General features: G+C 38.4%; 1 protein-coding gene across 1 annotated transcript; it reads right to left on the bottom strand.

Moving 5' to 3' along the window:
- Positions 1-6,606: 6,606 nt before the first annotated feature.
- Positions 6,607-13,577, bottom strand: LOC104545184 (killer cell lectin-like receptor subfamily F member 1). Its single transcript, XM_010190246.1, has 6 exons — positions 13,514-13,577; positions 10,280-10,378; positions 9,166-9,297; positions 8,443-8,594; positions 7,193-7,308; positions 6,607-6,736 (listed from the first exon to the last, which is right to left on the bottom strand). The coding sequence occupies exons 1-6, from the start codon at positions 13,575-13,577 to the stop codon at positions 6,607-6,609; spliced, it is 693 nt and encodes a 230-aa protein (XP_010188548.1).
- Between the last annotated feature and the right edge of the window lie 4,352 nt (positions 13,578-17,929).

Consider the following 17,929-nt stretch of genomic DNA (forward strand, 5'->3'; position numbering starts at 1 on the left):
AGTATGTATACATATATAACACATAATAGTATTAAGCCTAGAACAAATACCAGAACACAGAAAAAGCCTGTAGCTAGAAATCTGAATGCAGAAAACAAGAACCATATTCCAGACAGTAAAACATGCTGAGCAGCGAATAAGCAGTGTGCTCTTACGGCAAGGAAAGCCAACTGCATAAGGAAGGGCTGCACTGACAAAAAAAAAAGAGCATAGCTATCAAGTGCTTATTTCACTTTGTTCAACAAGTCATGAAGCCACAGCTGGAGTACCGTGTCTCGTTTTCAGCATCCTATTTCAAGTGAGATGTTGACAATCTGGTGCAAACACACTGGAGGGCCACTAAGGTGGTGAGGGGGTGCCAGAATCAGGGTCCAGACAGCCTGAAGAAGGGAAGATTAAGAGGAAGAGGGTCTAGTTTGCCATCATCCACCACTTAATGGGAAGGGGGGGTATACAGAAATTGGAGCCAGACTCCTCTTAGATCTATAAAATAGACAACAGGCACACACTGCAGTGCTGCAGAAGGAACAAATTTAGGGAACAAATGAGAGTACAATGAGCAATTCCTTCTGCAAAACTAGTGCTCCCTAGCGTTATTTCTTTACAACTACAAGTATGCGACATTACATTTTTCCCAAGGAGGCAGAAACACAAGCATAAATTATTTTTTCCTGAACGTATAATTTCAAGATTCAAAAGCTAATTCTTTCCATTACAGCATTGGAGAGCACCAGTGCCTCTTCATCCTGGGACCAACTTACATGAAGATAAGGACTTTGTTCCCAACTTTCACTTGAGTAATTCTGTGGGAACTGGACACTGTCCTTTAGTCTTTATATAATTTTTTTAAGGACTAGCTAGGAATACATTATGAAGACTGTGCCTTTTATACCAGTTGAACTAGATGATCATTGTAGGTCCCTTCAATAGTCCTATTCTATTCTATTCTATTCTATTCTATTCATTTTTCATAACATGGTGTATAAGGTTTAAACAAATATATTTTTGTCTAACAAAAGGAAACAGCTCAAACCCCAGACTATAAATGTCTTGAAGAAGAGAATTATAATATATGACCTTACAACATACAATATGAGGTAGTGACCCAGTTCTCAGTCACAGGGAGTCAAAGTCAGCAGAACTACAGCATACCACATGGGATGGCACAGAACAGGGAGGAGAGCCTGAACTCAGCCCCTAGAGAAGTTTCAGCAGTAAAGCCTGGATCTTGGTTGCCTTCCTACACAAGTTTAGGTCCCCACAAAAACACTGTAAAAATTTACAAAGGACAAACCTAGCAAGATAACAGACTAACAGTTTACTATGAACTAGAAGGCTGACTGCACGGTTTCTAGGGCTAGAAGTTTATGTCTGGGGAGAAAGCACTTGGTGTTCCACAGGGAAGTGCAGTTACCAATGCCAGAGTCCTAAAGTATCAGGACTTCTCAACCTGCCTTTGTGGTTGTAGTATAAAAACAGAAGGATCTTAATTACCACACGTGTATAGAAAGCCGATTCATATTCTTCTGGTTTACTGAGCACAGCCAAACTGGTTGCATTACTGTTTGAAATGTTCTGCACATGATGTGATCAAAAGTCTATAATAGAAACAAACTATACCCTGAGATTAAAATCTTTCATTTACCTGTTATTAACTTGTTTATTTTGCCCCTTTAACTGTAATATTTGGTTACCTACATGAATTTTTCTGTTGACAGACAATATTTCCCTTTGGCTACAGCACATTTATTCAACTTGTTTCATTGTACATCTGTGTGCTTGCTGGACTCCAGCAAAACTAGCACAGCAGTGAAAGCAAAGAAGCTGCTGAGCTCTCCAGGCTTGCCTGGATATCCTGATACAACTATTTTTTAACTTTGCAAGTATACCAGTCAGTTGACACTACATTACCAATGCTGATGAATTTGTATTTCACAGGAAAACTTGAATGGCATTCAAGAGGTTAAGAGACACAATACAGATTTAGCAAGAGCAAGCATTCAGGTTACAATTCACCACGTGTCTTTGAGTGAACCACTTTCATTTCATAAGTATTCAGATATTATACACAATATCCATACAATATTCAGATTGCATCCATAGGAAAGGCCTAGTCCCTGTTCTGCAGAAAAGGTGTGAGAAAACATGGAAAAGAACCAGAAGGCAGCCCTGTAGCCCAGTAAAAATGATTTTCAGAATACTAGGAGAAGTGACAGGTTTTGATCCATCCGTGCAGGATTTGTCTACACTTGTCTTGGCCTGAGCTGATTTCAGCTTGTTTTCTCTGTGACAGTAGTTGTCTAGCAGCCAGGGAACAGTTGCATAACTTGTTTCTGGTTAGCTCTGTGAATACCACATACAGGAAAGGTGTTGCTGATCTATGCTACAGAGGCTACTGTGTATCTTTAACTACAACAGTCAAGCAAAGATACTCAAACTCTAGTTGGGAAGCAGTAAAACAAGAGCAACTAAGTAGGGTATGTTAGCAACAGAAGAGAATATAACTCCATCTCAACCCAGAAATGAGGAGGAAACACTTATCTCCATCAACAACATACATCTCCTGAGAAACAACTTGGACACCAGCCAATGACTCTGCACATCCCATCTTCCTGTTCCTGTGGAAGACATGAACCATAGACATAAGACTTGTGGGGCATTGCAATGACAAACAAAACTCTAGAGAGATACTAGGAAGTATATGTCAGGAATTTTAATGTATTATTAGTGAGGCTTTTCCTGGTAATTTGGTCTTTCCAGTATTATTGTAACTGGGCTAATAATATGTTATATTCTAATTAGACTGTTACAACCTTACTTAGCCTAACAATGACTTCTTGACTTTCTATATAAAGTGTGCATTTCCTTTTTGGCCATAATAAGACTCTGAGTGCAACAAACTGGCAGAGACTATAAGCAGCTTTACTGCGAAAGCCTTTCTGTAGATGGCAGCCTGTAGAGATCACCAAAGACCAGGAATGCAGCTGACATCTGTTCCTGTGGTCCTGGCAAGCATCTTGCTTGTACTCTAGCCCCATTTTTGTAAGAACTGTTGGAGTTGGGGAATGGAGTTGCTCAAGCCCTCAAACCCATTTTTCATTACACAGATACTGACCAAATGTTACCAGACTTTAAAGCGTTAATGCCAAAGTGAGAGAGCATGTGGGGAATGCGGTCAGTGAAAGACCTGTGACAGGCAATGTGATAAGCTAGATCAGGAAATTCAGACTTCAGAAGGAAAGGCAATATATTAAAAGCTGACATAGGAGCCTGCTGAGTTAAAACACTGAGAAAGTAAAACTGTAGAAGAGACTGAAGCTGTAGAGCAACATTATGTGCAAAGCAAGGCATGGACACAGCTCTTGCCAAAGCACCCTCTCTTGATGGTGCTGACTTAGCGAATAGCGATCAATGGTTTGATTGAGATAGTGACACTTCCACAGAGAAGTATAAGGCTAAAAGTCCACATGTCTCTGATGCTGAGGTGCTGTCAGTGTTCAGAGGGAATCCTGTATCACCCATCACTACCTGGGTTACTGTAAAAACAGAAAGTGGACAAACAGAAGGGAAAAAAGGAGAAATCCTGGGAAAGGAGATCCCAGAATAATTAAGATTCTTCACCCGAAAAGCAGATCCTTTAAACAAAAATCCTCTGTATTAAATGACTTCTTAAGTTAGATGCTAACACTGATTTAATGATGACTGGTCAAGAGAATTCCTCTTAGGTATCTGTTACAGCTTTGCAGTAGTAAATGATCATTGTAAGTGGATACATCACATTGTATTACATATATTAGCACAGGACAAATGTAACAGTAGAAATGTATTTGGCGTGGGAAAAGTCGTCAACTTCTGCCCAGAGTCTTCTAAACAACAGAGACAGACAAGCCCCAAATTATGACCAGGTTGCATTTGAACAGTTGTTCTGTACGGCCTAGCCCTGGGACATTAAACAGCTATAAAGCAGGAAAGGGATCTTAAGAGGAGCTTAGACAGCATAGGGATCCACCCAAGACAGGGAATTATAACAATTGTGCTAGAAAAAGTCTGGAGGACTCTTTATTATATTTAGTTTTTATAGCCACTGTAAAAAACATGAAGGGCCAGAGATAAGTTCAAGAACAGAACAGAGTAAATCACTATCACATTAGACTCAGAACAGATTAGTATAATAATGCAAATGATAAAGGCCATAAATGATGATACTTGCATTGAAGGGGAGTTTAAATTAAATTAAAGTTCCATGCTTGGCATATTATAACCTAGCTTGAGCAACAGTGAATCAGATTTAGCAGTGAGAGCAACCATTGCTTGAGTAGGATCAGCAAAAGGGATCAAGCAAGCAAGGAATATTATGAGAAATGAGAAAAACAGATAATAGCACACTGGAATTAGTCCAACCTGTAACATTTGCTAACAGTGGACTGCAGCAGTGGAACTCTAGAAGGAAGGTAAGTATGAAGCAGGGGATTAGTAGAAGTATCCAGTGTTGTATAGACCTAGCATGTAGAAAAGCAAGGAAGGACAAAAAAAAGAATAGTACAAAAGAACAAGCAATCTGTTTCAACCACAAGGGTACCGTTCCTGCCAGGTTGCATTGATTTGGTTTAGCTAGTTTTGCTTTCTTTTTATTGTTGTATATGCATATATGAACTGGAAAAATATAATACTGAGGTTTTTTAGTCTATTACCATAGCTGAAGTTAAACTTAAGAATGTCACATCGATCGATGAATAATGGGGAAAAAAATTGAACAAATTGCAAGGTGTTCCCATCTCCAAGTAAGGGAAACCACATTTCTCTCCATGAGGATATACATGCCTCCCATTAATAACAGCGATCATGATCACTAATATATTATGTTTGTATATGTAACATAAACATACGTGGATGTGATGCTGTTTATTTAAAAACCATAATAGTTTCAGTGCTAAAAAAACCCCCAAAGCTTAATCAGAAAGTATAGAAATAGTTACAGTGATAAATTGTGTTTTAGAAGAACGTACAATATTATGCATACATTTGCAACATTGGATCTGGGAAGACTGTGTATTTGTGTAGTGGTATATATGATGTCAGGGATATAAAACAGCTATGTAAAAGTGGATGCTTTTGAGCTAGATAGAAAACAGATCACGGTGGAAATCAGGAGTTCCTCATCTATGGAGATATCAAAAACTACATAAAAGTATGACATACAGTCATGTACTAATTTTATGAAAATTATATTTTATTATCAAGGAGCTAGCCAGATAATGTTAGAAATGTATAACACAATCATGCATTCATCAAGTGCTCACAAATTATTGTAAGTTTTCTCACTGTGTATAATTTATCTGATAATATACATGTATGTAAAGTAACACCTCCTGAAGGATGTGGTTTTAGCTACATCATACCAATAAAAGCAACACTCAGCTCACAGGAATCATTGCAATTGTATGCTATGTTAGGCTCAGTTCCCTTAGGAATTGCCAAGCAATTTTCAACAATTTACAAACAATTGCCAGAAATGCTAGGGCATCCCTCTCTTACACCTGAAGTATGACATGTGGTACAGAAACCACAAAGGGAGAGGTTACTGTACACCAAACATATCACCAAGTAACACACATTGCTACCACAGTCCAAAATGCAGTGTACCAGGCATGGGTGGAAGTGCCTCTCAGAGTGATCTTCCTCAACTAGAAGAGTTTGGAACTTGGCTTTATATCTTAGAATTGTCATTTTAATCATTATAGTGATTTTTCTTAGCTATAAAAATCAAAGTATGTTATGGATATACATAACAATGAAGAACTACAGATTACTTTCAAACCTGGACAAGTTATCATGAGGTAAGATCAGAGAGAAAAGAGAAAACATCCCTGGGATCTGCTGTCTCATCCTGATCAGTAGCCTCAAGATGTCGAGGGGTTGCAACATTCATTTCTGACTTGTTAAAAGTGTCTGTGACTCACAAAAGGAAGGATTGTAGCCCTGTAGCCCCATAAATATGATTTTGCCATTTCTAGCATGCTAATAGAACAAAGATATCATATCAGGCAACTAAATCTCACATCCAAATTGAAGAAGCAGTTATGGTCTTTTTAAGTGCCAAATTGTGTAACACTGAATAATGTACAGGAAATTAAAGTTTTCCGAAAAAATACTGTATCTTGACTTTCTCTTGTGTAGAGCTATGTTATCTTCCCATATTGGACCTTCAGCGGTGAGAACTGCAGGCTCATTTAAGTGCACAGGAATGATTATCACATCTTCACCTGAAGTAGTAATATCAGCCTTTTGCCTGCTGCACGATCTAGTTGCCAGACTGGTAAAAACCCCTTCATTTTACCTGTGGTTTGCACAACTCTTAGACTCTACAGCTACTTAAAGTCTGCAAGCTGCTTGTTTTAATAGCTCTAAGGGGCAGTGCATCAGCATGCACAAAGGCACATCGATTTTGTACCTTCATCTTAAAAGACGAGAGACACAATCCTGAAATTTTCCTGGACTTTAATCACAAATAGAATCACAATGCATTGATTGATCACAATTCAGGTCAACGATTTTACACTGTAAAGTGGTGTAAACCTTCCAAGATGCTATTCACTTTACAATATCTTATATAGCCAGAAGGACTGCACTCTTCTTGCAAATCCACTTGTACAGGGAGTGGCAGTTATCAGCATGCATTTCTGTCAACTTATAGGCAGCACATTTTTCTTCTTTCTTCCTCCCTTTTATTGTAAAACTGCAAGAAAGAACACACAGATATGAAAATCATTGGAAAAAAATTGTTTGCATAGACAAAGAATGAAAACAAAAAAACTGGATTTATTTGTCTTTACACTGTCATTATTTTGATTCTCTGACATACAGAAAGGTTTTGTTTGTTTAGTAGCCTTCATCCTTTCTCTGTTTCACTACTTGTTATGCATCTGGAAGTAAAAAGCTTACACAACATAAGCAACTCCTAATAAAATTAGTTCCTTTTCTGAAAGCTGTCAAAGAACTTCACTTTTCAACTGCATATTTTGATAAGAAATCTGTATTGAGAAAAATCAGAATAGGCTGAGCTGCCTAACTGGAGTATGGGCTGTGGCATCTTACTACTACTTTCTCATGGTCTAATGCTGAACAGCTCAGGCACAGAAAGTGAAGAACACGTCATGGAAGCCAACACAGATTTAGTCCAGAATGAGCCTACCTGTGCCCTGGATGTTTGGGATCATTGAGCCACACCCATCTTCCTTCCTTCTCATTGAAGCTTAATCCAGTCCAAACAAAGCCAGTATCTTTATCCTTCAGTTTGTTCAAGAAATCCTAGAGAGAGACATGTCTTTAAACTCTCATGATAATGACACTTCATAAAACTCCAGCACCAGTAACATACAGTGTTAATTTATATTTTAAAAACAGCAGGGCTTTCATGCACAAAGACTCCAGAGGATTCTTGCAAGAAATTGAGAAGAAGGAAAAAAACACCAAACATGAAAATTAGAAATTAATTCTCTACTAACCAATACTGTGGCTAACAATGTTAAGCAGTGCAACCAAGGAGCTAATCTATGGCTCCTCGATGGCCCCAGGCCCATTCCATTAGCACATTTCAGATGAGGATCAGGTTGATCTGAATTATAAGAGCTGAAGCTACTTCCTCTTTTTCCCCCCTTGCAAGGAAGAGAGGTGATCATTTTGCCAGCTCACCCTCCTGGATACTCTAGAAGTGACTGTCTGAACCTAGTCACCTATAAGCAAATTTGGCAGCACAGAAGAGACACACTACAGGTTAGGGTTTAGTCTACAGAACTGTTTCTCCATTGCTGCAGACCTGGTACTGACATTTAAAAATGTACAAAGTACAGAGAAACAGCTCCATCCCTCCAAGAAAAGCAACAGCCTTTATGACAGCTTAGTTCTGAAGAGGTTTGATTTGGAATAAAACATGCAAGAATCTTTCAAACACCAGCTACTTCTTGCTAGAGATAATCTCTAGGTATATCGCTGCATCTATTTAAATGAAATGTAGGCTATTTGTGTTCTGTTTGACTCAAATAATAGAATTATTTGGTTGAAAAAACCTTTAAGATCATCAAGTCCAACCATAACCTGTCCACTACTAAACCATGTCTCTAAGCACTTAATCTACCTGTCTTTTAAATACCTCGATGGATGGTGACTCAACCACTGCCCTGGGCAGCTTTTTCCAATGTCTGATAACCCTTTCAGTGAAGAAATTTTTCCTAATATCTAATCTAAACCTCCCGTGCAACAACATGAGGCCATTTCTACTGAGAAGCCAATCATCAGCGCACTTTAAACTGACAATGCCTTTCATGAGTGCATCTGAATTAGAAATGGCTTCTAAAAGTACATGGAAAGGTGTACTTTGATATGTGGATTCACAAAGTATAAGTAAAAAGAGTACTTGAACCACAGAGTGCCTTACAAGCTTACCATTTCAGTCTCATCCTCTATAATCAGGAGCTCAGATCTTTTTCCTGAGCAATACTTCCTACTATTCTCCCAGGTGTCACGCATTTCTGAGTAGAAATAACATCTCCCATAAAGCAGCTTCCAGCCAATGGGACAGAGTTCACATCTGGAGTCTGTGGAGAGTTTAAGGTGAAGCGATTTTGTCACTTCCTTTTTTTTTTACAACTGATATGATTATTATTGGCTTCTGCTTTTTCTGAGGCTTTTGAATAAGAAAGTAAATAAGCTTTAAACCAAGGCCAAAATTGTGATGGTATAGCTTTTAAGAAAACACATTGTCCTTGCTTTACAGTGGTAATAAGGACAGTCCTTCTTTGATTAGGGATCACTTGATGCTTTTAAATATTTCAGAATCAAGATAATTGTACTAAATATTTCACATAATATTTGGGGTGAAAGCCATAGAAAAAAAACCTCAGCTTTGCTGCAATCAGAATCCAATGGCATCCATGGAGAAACAACAGATACATTAATTAATACTGCTCCACTTTTATTTTCTGTTTAAACTAAAATTTTTGAGGATGGAACACTAAAATAGTTCACTTTATACATCTTTATGACTAGAAGCATGCTTATTCTGGTAGGTAAAGGTCAGTAACTTTGTGTAGGTGTTTAATTTTATATTAATCTTTTCAAGATCTTCAAACCATTTATGCTACTATGAGCGAGACTTTACTTCCTTACCATTTGTATGCACGCATAAGCTTTCCTTTAAAGTAGTCAGTAAGCTGTTTTCAGAAAGATCTTCCTCAACGATATTGTCGCTTTCAGAAACATTTTCTCTGGTATTCCACCTGTCACTTGATAGCAAGTCACCTGGACAAGAATCTCCAACATTTTAATGTAAAGCTTACAAGTGAACTGTATAGAAACCTCATAGTATTTATCCATGGATAATAAAGGGAGCTTTAAGTGGAAATTGAAACTGCTCAGTCATCCTTCCAGTAAATTGTAAGTGGACACTAGAGCATGCACTTCACAATGACAGAGTCCACTATCATCCTGCTTTTGACAACATGGTCTGCAACCTTGAAGTTATCCTTCAAATGACATGGCTGTGCCTTTGATTTTCCAGTTCCTGAAGTTTGTATTGAGCTTATTTCAGAAAAAAATGGGTTGATGTGAAAGGGCAGGACTCACATCCAGAGAAAGGGAGACCAGCTAGCTCTGCAGGATACTTATGCCCAGAAGTGCTTCTGAATTCTCATTTTCTCTTGAGTTCTCAAGTGGGTTTGATGTGCAAAGTGATTTTGTTGTCCAGAAGTAGGCTGGACATTGGGACTACCAAACAAAGATTTTCTAAAGGAGGAAACTAAAATTAGATTCCTTGATCAATATTCAGATGCTTGTTGATGGTAACCTAAAAACTTGTTGAACATGCTTGGCCAGGATTACTGCAAGTGTTTCTCTCTGAGTTTAGCTGCTCAGGGTTAATGGGACACATCTGTGCTGGACAGGTAAGTTTTGTGTGCACATGATCAATGCTGACAGTGACCCAGTGCTTATGCACAAATTCTGTGCACAATGCAAAGTCCACTTTTAGAGTCCCACATTTCTCCATATACCTGGAGTGAGTTCTGTTTCATTACTAAATGAGTTTTTCCAAACTGATGGATGGATTCTTGGTGGTTTCTTCAGTTTTGGAAAGGGAGAGGAAGGAGAGAAACTCAATAGTAGAAAGCATGTGTTCTTGTCACCTTATCAAAACAGTTTGCAAAACCTGTTTAAGTTATGAATTAATTAAAGCAAAACATTCGCTGGCAGGAATTAAAGCAAAACATTTCACTTGGTCACTCACATTTCTGAGTTAATGTGATCACAGCTCCCAGAAATACAACATTCAGAAATCCTGAGAGAGCAGCAAGATACCGCAAGCCTGAAGAATTAGAGGGAAGTTCTGCAAGAAATAAGAGGGTTTTATGAACACAACATTAGATGCTACCCAGAACATAAATCTGAGCTTCTCTAGACATCTTTCAGACAGAACGTCCAACTCTGTCACTTTGCAATGCGCATTGTCGCATTTGCTTTTTCCCTTCTGGTTTCCTCCTGCATATCAAGTGGTTCTTGCTTCTAATAAACTTTTATTTAGGAAAACTTCTGGGAGGCTTGAATTTTCCCATGCTGTCTTCACTGTTTGCCACTTCATTTGAGGTTTTGAGAGGCACAGCTACTGAACAGTTTCACTTCATTTGAGGTTTTGTTAGGCACAGCTACTGAACAGTTTCTGCTTCCTTGTAGCAGGGGGTTGTCACTTGCAGATATCATGAAGACTGTTAGATGTAACAGCAAGAACTTAACAAACATTGCTAAAGAAAACCTCACAAACTTAGTAAAAAGGAAGAACTGAAGTTTCTAACAGTTTCAAAGAAAGAGATGTATATAACAAGTAAGAACAAAAATTAGGTTATAGAGCTATGAATACCAACATTATCAATCAAGAAAGGACCAGTAGATTCTCTGAAAATTGAACTCCAGGACCCACTAGTTATAGTTACTGTAGGCTGCAGTACCACAAAGCTCTTTAAAATAACTGAGGCATAAAAGATGTTCTATGACACTCAAAGGAACAGGGAGGAGAATAGAAGTTGCCCAGCTATGCAGGAAATGTCATGTTAATTTTTATTCCCAGCTTTCTAATAGTAGTGATTTCAGAAAAAAGCTTTGTGAATGTTCTTCTAGAAAGACCAAGGCATAATGCGCTGTTCACTTCGTCCAAACTTAACTTCATGGGGAAAAAAGACTTTACATGTGAACCTTCTGTGAGTTAGGGCTCAGGAATAAAATCAGAGAATAACAGAAGGATTATTTTCCTTTTCATGGAAATGTCTATTCTTGGAAGAGAAAACAGAGTGCCAAAATGTTATACCTGGTAGAGAACTTATTCTCTAAGCAGGAAATAAGATCGGGAAGTAACCCATGGAAGTATCCTTTAAAAGCCATTGCATTTGAAGTGCTGGTGGTGCAGATCAGATGTGAATCAGCTGCTTCTACACTTTGGTTTAAAAAATGCAATGTGTGGAGCTGTATTTCAAATCATGTCATGATTTGAACTTTGTGCTGCATGATAAACTCATTTCCATTAACACTCCAGGTCTCGTTTCTAGCTATCAGTGTTTTGCACAGAAGTCAAACATCTTTTTTCCTCATTTGTCTATTCAATCATACTTTCATGGGGAATGCTGTGACTGTGACTAGACATCTTTAAATATTCAAACAGCTAATCCCCACTGTTGTTATATTGCCACCCTGTTCTGATGGCAAATATATGTAAAGAGAATGCAGTACTTTTCACTAACTACGCAACATATTATGGTTAAGCATTTGTGTGCATTTTCCTTCTTACTGTGGGTACTACACCCTGATTTTGCCATAAAAAAAAGGTAATTAGAATATCTGGAGTCTAACCTTAACTCTGCCATGATTTGCACAAACGCTAGGCTGCAGGCAAAGCAGTAACAGTGACTTGTGTAAATACTTAAATGAGCACTCAGCTGCCCATGTTGAGCTCCAGTAGCAGCAATACCGCAGCGCTGACAACACAGCACAGGCTGACAGCTCAGCCTTTGCCCAGCTCCTCAAGACAGCTCTGCAGCTTTCATCACTGGCAAGATTGGATGGGACTGCAAGGGGAGCTCTGGACTGTGGCCTTCCCTCTGTGCTACATCAACTGGCACGGGTATTGCCCTAGGTTATGCCAATGAGGCACTGCAACCATTTCTGACCACTCTGACCACCAGAGGTGAACACACTTCTATATTCCACATTGTACATCATGCTACTATGAGTAATCTGTGTCTAAAGCTACCTCACACTACTTTCACTACAAGTAGAGGCTCAGCTTGCAGTGCATTGCCTAACAAGCTAAATGAAAGCACTGTTCTCTTTAGCTGCTTACCTGAAATCTTTCTGCTGCCCTGCCGTATCATGCTACCCAATCATGCAGGTAGACAATGAAGATAAAGCATTTTAAACCCAGCTTTGTGGGTTGAAAATGTGGTCACTATTCTGTGTATGCTTTGTCTGACTTTTTGTTCTTTTAAATTGAAATATTCAGTCATCACAGCAATGCTTTTGTGCACTTTGACAAATATTTTAAAGACCATTGAAAATTCTTAGTTAAAGAAAAATTTGCTTTTATGATCACTTTTCTGATTTTTTTTTCTTGATTTTGCTGTTTCTGTGCTTTTACTGCATTTGGGAACAGGTTCTCAGCTAAGTTGTTGTATAATAGGCAAATCGGCACAATTTACATCAATAAAAATGCACCCAATTTATGAGTAGCTGAAGTTGGCTTTTGCTGTTTTTCTATTAAAAATTGTTCTTACATAAATGTGCAGCCAGGATTTCTCAGGAACTGATCATCATAACTGATTAACTGTTTGGAAACTGGTTATCTAATTGCTCTGAGAACTTGGTATTTATGATCTGAGAAGCAATTCCATGGGACATTTAAGATAAATAAATATTAGCAAGGATAAGCATGAAATCCTTCCAGCACATATTTTTATACTTTCTCTCTTGTCTCCTGACACTTTTGACAAAATCCCCAGAAGCTGTTGAAAAAGGATAGTTACTGGACAGTAAGTTGCTGTCTTACATTTTTCATTTAAATTTTTCTTATCTTCTTCTTAGCTGTGATTCCTAAAAACAAAAGTAAAACAAAAAAATCCAACCAAAAACCCTGTAGAAAAATTAAATTTAGTTAATGAGCCATCAACCACTGCCAGACTTGCTGCCAACTGTGCCTGATGTTTCCCTTATATGCCTCTGTCTCCTAGTCTCCATTTTGTACTGGAACTGTTGGCATCTGTACTCAAAGTCTTGTGGTAATATTAATACTGCATTTTATCTACTATCCACCATATTTCTCTCTATACTGCCATAAATCATTGGCAAATTAAGTAACACCAACTCAAATTTGGGCAGATTTGGGTTTTTTTTTTGGTAACTCAAATATAGCCAAATATAGCTGAAGAGATTTGTTATTTACAAAAGTCTGAAGGCCTAGCATAAATGCTTATGTGCTCACCTGCTTTGACACTTTTCTTCCTTGCTTTGAAATGAAGTTCTGTGTAACCCTCTTCATTCTCCATCTCAAGGTCTTTCTATCAGTTCTTTCTATTGAAGACTCTTTCACTGTTAGTGTCAAACTAAGTTACGGGAAATGCTTCAAAATGAGTGTGATAAACAGGAAGGGGGCAGCAGATGGTCATTTGTGCTTTTAGCTGAGGCGAGGCAGTAGCAGGACTTTGAAAACAAACTTAACAATATAAACTGCACAGACAAGTGAGCAATTTTCTGTATTCTTTTTCACTTCCTCTGTCTTTCTCTGAAAACCTCCAGGCTCTTCTCAGGTACTTCTTAACACTGCATTTTCTCCAGTGCAGTATCACAGCCATTAAATGCAGTCTTTCAATGCACGCACACTCTTACACATGAGAGAACAGGTTTGAGCCTCTCAAGCCCATTTCGCTGGAGTGATGGCCTTTTCTTACTTCTTTTACATTAAAATAACTCCTGTATTTTTCTCAAATGCTGGGAATTGCTCCTTGCTTTGCCAAAAGAAGATTGTGTGCATATGTTTCATTAAATAGCTGGAAAGAGCATTTAAATACACATATTAATCTTTGGTTCTGCTTTGTACCTTGTCCACTTGAGCAGCTGTTCATAGATTTGAGCAACTTAAAGCCATTCTTCAAATGAGGACTTGTGTGACTCCTGAAGCAAATCTGTTCAAACCTCACAGTTTGCAATGTTTCAGTTGCACTTCAAAAGGACAAAACTGAGCATTTTGTACCAGCTTTTTTATCAGCTGTTCGCTTTTAAATTACTGTGCAATGTCTCTTCCAAACTGGGGATTCTGTCAAGTTCTTGGTGCTTTTTTAAGTGCTAGCCTGGAATATTTCTTTCTGCAAATTAAGGATTCAGTAGAAAGTTGAAAGTTGTTTTTTCTCTGAAATGGTTATAATGAATTCTGGCTGTTGTCTAATTCACCAGGTTTCACCAAGGTTTTCTTTGGGTCAGGACTACATCCTGGCTTCACCTTTAATATGTCTGTATAGTGTCTAGTAGTGAGATACATCATGGGAAAGGTCATCATGCCATTATCTGTAGTATGCCATTAAATACTTAGTGCCCTAAGAACTTATCTCAGTTTGGAGGAATATAAATGCATCCAGAGCACTAGACAGAAATTATTCACTATTTCTTAAACAACCTGCTCTGATTACTAGGAATGGTCATTTCAGCTTGGAAACAAAAGTAACTTTACCTCAGCTTTTATATTGTGTTTCATACCTGAAAGCCAAGGTTAAGCTGTATGCAGCACAATCACACACTGGGGAGAGAAAAAAAAAGAAGTGATCTCCAGAGAACTCTTTCAAAGACAAACATACTAGCTGAGGCTAACAGATAAGTATGAAACAAAAGGTGCTGAGTGACCAACAAGTGCATTCTGTTTCTACAAGGTGATAGCACTTACCATGCAACATCACAATGCTATGTAAGTTTCCTGTACGCAGTGCAGACAAACCCTTGCAGTGTTACCAGCTTTCTGAATTGTTTTTTCCGACGATACTGGGAAGGTAAAGTTTGAATATGGAGTTTTTAACTGCTTCTATAACAGCCCTGGATGTTTTATATGCTCTGAGCTATAGCTTTTATGTTCACCAGGTGCGACAGCCAGTCAAATAAAAGACACAAGAACTCCGAACAAGTCTTGCTTCACTTAAACACTTAGATTGTTCTGCACCCATCCCCAGAGTGAATATGTAGGACTTCCATGACCCACGCTGGAGCACGTTTATACTGAAGGACTGCAGCCCATGGAGGACCAATGCTGGAGCAGGGAACAGCGTGAGGAGAAAGGTGCAGCAGAGAGGAGCTGCTATGGACAGGCCCCTAAACCCTCTGCCCCTGTGCCACTCAGAGTGGTGGATGATGAGGGTAGTGGACAAACTAAAGCAGTGAAGTTGAGCCTGGGAAGAGGGAGCAGGAGGAAGGTGTTGCTTTAATCTCTGTTTTTATTTCTCACTATCCAAATTTATTTTAATTTGTGATAAATAATTAACTTTCCCCAAGTCGAGTCTGCTTTGCCCATGATGGTAACTGGTAAGTGATCTCTGCCCTTATCATGACCCATAAGCTTTTTCATCTTATTTTCTCCCCTGTCCTGTTGAGGAGTTAGTCTATGCTTTTTTTCTTTTTTCTTTTTTAAAATGTATTTTGCTAAATAGTGTAAAGCTCTAGTAAATTAAAAGCAGTGGATGCTGTGGCTGTCTCAGGAAGCTCTTAAAAAGATTAGCAAGAGACCACCCATAGGAACAATGACAAAAATTGACTCCTAGGTGGATTATCCTCCTGCAGAGGAACAAACCTGTTTTTAAATGTCATGTAACTGATAAACAAATGTCTGAATATTATAGTCTTTCATTTCACTTGTACTAAATCCCCTTTACATGCTCAAATTAGTTTTTAAAAAGTTAAAAATAACACCCCACCCTCCCCCCAAAAATTAACCAAGCAACTGATGAATATATGCAGTACACATCCAACAGCGATACAGACAACTAACATGCATACTAAATCCTATGCAGCAGTAAAGCATTAATCTTTGAGCAGTCCTTCTTCTTACAGTATTTTCAAGGATCAGAGTACATCTTTCTATCAAGGATGGTGTTATTAATAATTTTGTGTACTGCAGCAATGTTGTCCTGGAAGAGTGAGTACCACACAAATACATGACAAGATGGTGATTTTACTGTGTTAAAGCTTATTAGCTACTTCTACAGAAAGATATGCCAAAGAGATGGATACAGAAGGAAAATGGAGGAGCATGGAGGACACTAGAAGGGTAAACCAATAATGCTGTGCATGATGGGTGGTGATCTCATAGCAATATCTGCTAAGCTATAACCAAGGTTTCAGTTCTACACTAGTAGAGGAGGGCTTTGGGAAAGTACCAGAGGAAAGTCAAGGAGTAAGATATTTACAGGCAGTGTCGTCCAGCTATGGCAGAAGTGGAGGAAAAAAGCACAGAGCTATTTCTTAAATAAGCTAGCAAGTGAAATTAAGCTGAAGGTAGTTTGTGGGTTTGCACTACAGCCTGATACCAGTGTTGCAGGGATGAAGGTAAGAGACAGTCACAGACTTTGAAAAGGTAAATCACTGTCTCAACAGAAGGATGCAGCATGCACCTTGGCCCCAAACACCAAGCCAGGGCTGCAATCCAGGAAAGTGCAGGCATGCTTATATTTAAAAACTAGTGTCCATGTGGAATTTTTTTAGTATGCGTGTACTTACAGTTGATGTGCATAGTACTTTACAAGGTCACAAACCTAGCTGCTCTTCTTTTCGCACGCTCAGAGAACTGGCTTAATTTTTCTTTCATCTTGCTTCTTGCTTCTCAAACAGACTGCACACTTTATTTCAGCAGAAAAAAAAACTTCATAGTCATGCATATATAAAATGCTATATCATTTCCTTTTCTTTTGTGAAGTCCAGTATATGCTTCTAACTGAAAACAAGAGCTTTTAAATTTAATTCTGGGAAAGGCAAACAAGCATGCTTTCTTGGCAAATTAGTGTTGGGAACCCAAGTCAAAACCACTTTTATTTCCCATTATTTTGAAGGATGTTTATATTCCTTTTACTGAGATGACAGATCCAGAGGATGCTTGCAGAGCTAAACAACCAGGCAAGAAAGGCTATGAACAGCAAGAAACCAACCTACAAAAATGTAGGTGTTGAAATGAAGCAAAAGGAGAGAAGCATAAATACTATGAAGTTGAATATGAAAACACAATAAAGCAAAATAAGAAAGTGACTGAGAAGAAACATGAAAATAATGAAAATGTCCTTCTTCAGGAGCAGGAAACCTTCCAAAAGGTATGCAAGGCAACAGATTATCACCTTACAGATAGTAAGGGGAAAAAAAATTGGTTCTTTTTTGCATGTTTTTGCTGTGAAAGAACTCGGGGAGGTTCCCATACTAGAATCTTCTTTATGAGCAACACCAAAGGCTGTGTCTCAATTCAGAAGACCAGTGCAAGAGGCTATGAAATGAACAGGCAAAATTAATAGGCCCAAAAGGCCAAATTCAGATGCTATTTATCCAAGGCTTCCAAGGGAACTTGGCAAACACACAGCCAAGCTGCTAACAGTGATACGTAACTTTCTTAGGAATTTCCTGATGTCAGAAAGGTGAGTCTAGTTTATAAGGGTCTCAAAAGGGATCTGGAGTACCTCCAATCAGTAAATCTGATCTTTATACTAGAAAAAACCCCACCCAAAACCCCATATTCAAATAATGAAAATAATTTTTCATGATGTGGCTAAATATGTTCACTAGTGAAAGATACTTAGAGAGAAATCATGTGTCACACTTCCAAAGGAATTCTTGAAGAACAATTCTGAATTTCAAAAGTTCAGTCATTTTCTCTCTGCAA

The sequence above is a fragment of the Mesitornis unicolor genome, unplaced genomic scaffold, assembly GCF_000695765.1.
Source record: "Mesitornis unicolor isolate BGI_N332 unplaced genomic scaffold, ASM69576v1 scaffold40378, whole genome shotgun sequence".
Taxonomy (NCBI): domain Eukaryota; kingdom Metazoa; phylum Chordata; class Aves; order Mesitornithiformes; family Mesitornithidae; genus Mesitornis; species Mesitornis unicolor.

Bases quoted from the DNA above. Each gene is read 5' to 3' on its own strand.
- LOC104545184 (XM_010190246.1), bottom strand. From the start codon at position 13,577: ATGGAGAATGAAGAGGGTTACACAGAACTTCATTTCAAAGCAAGGAAG. The intron at 10,379-13,513 runs GTGAGCACATAA...TATTTCTTGCAG, and splicing joins GAAGAAAAGTGTCAAAGCAG to AACTTCCCTCTAATTCTTCA. The intron at 9,298-10,279 runs GTGAGTGACCAA...ATTCTTGTCCAG, and splicing joins GATCACATTAACTCAGAAAT to GTGACTTGCTATCAAGTGAC.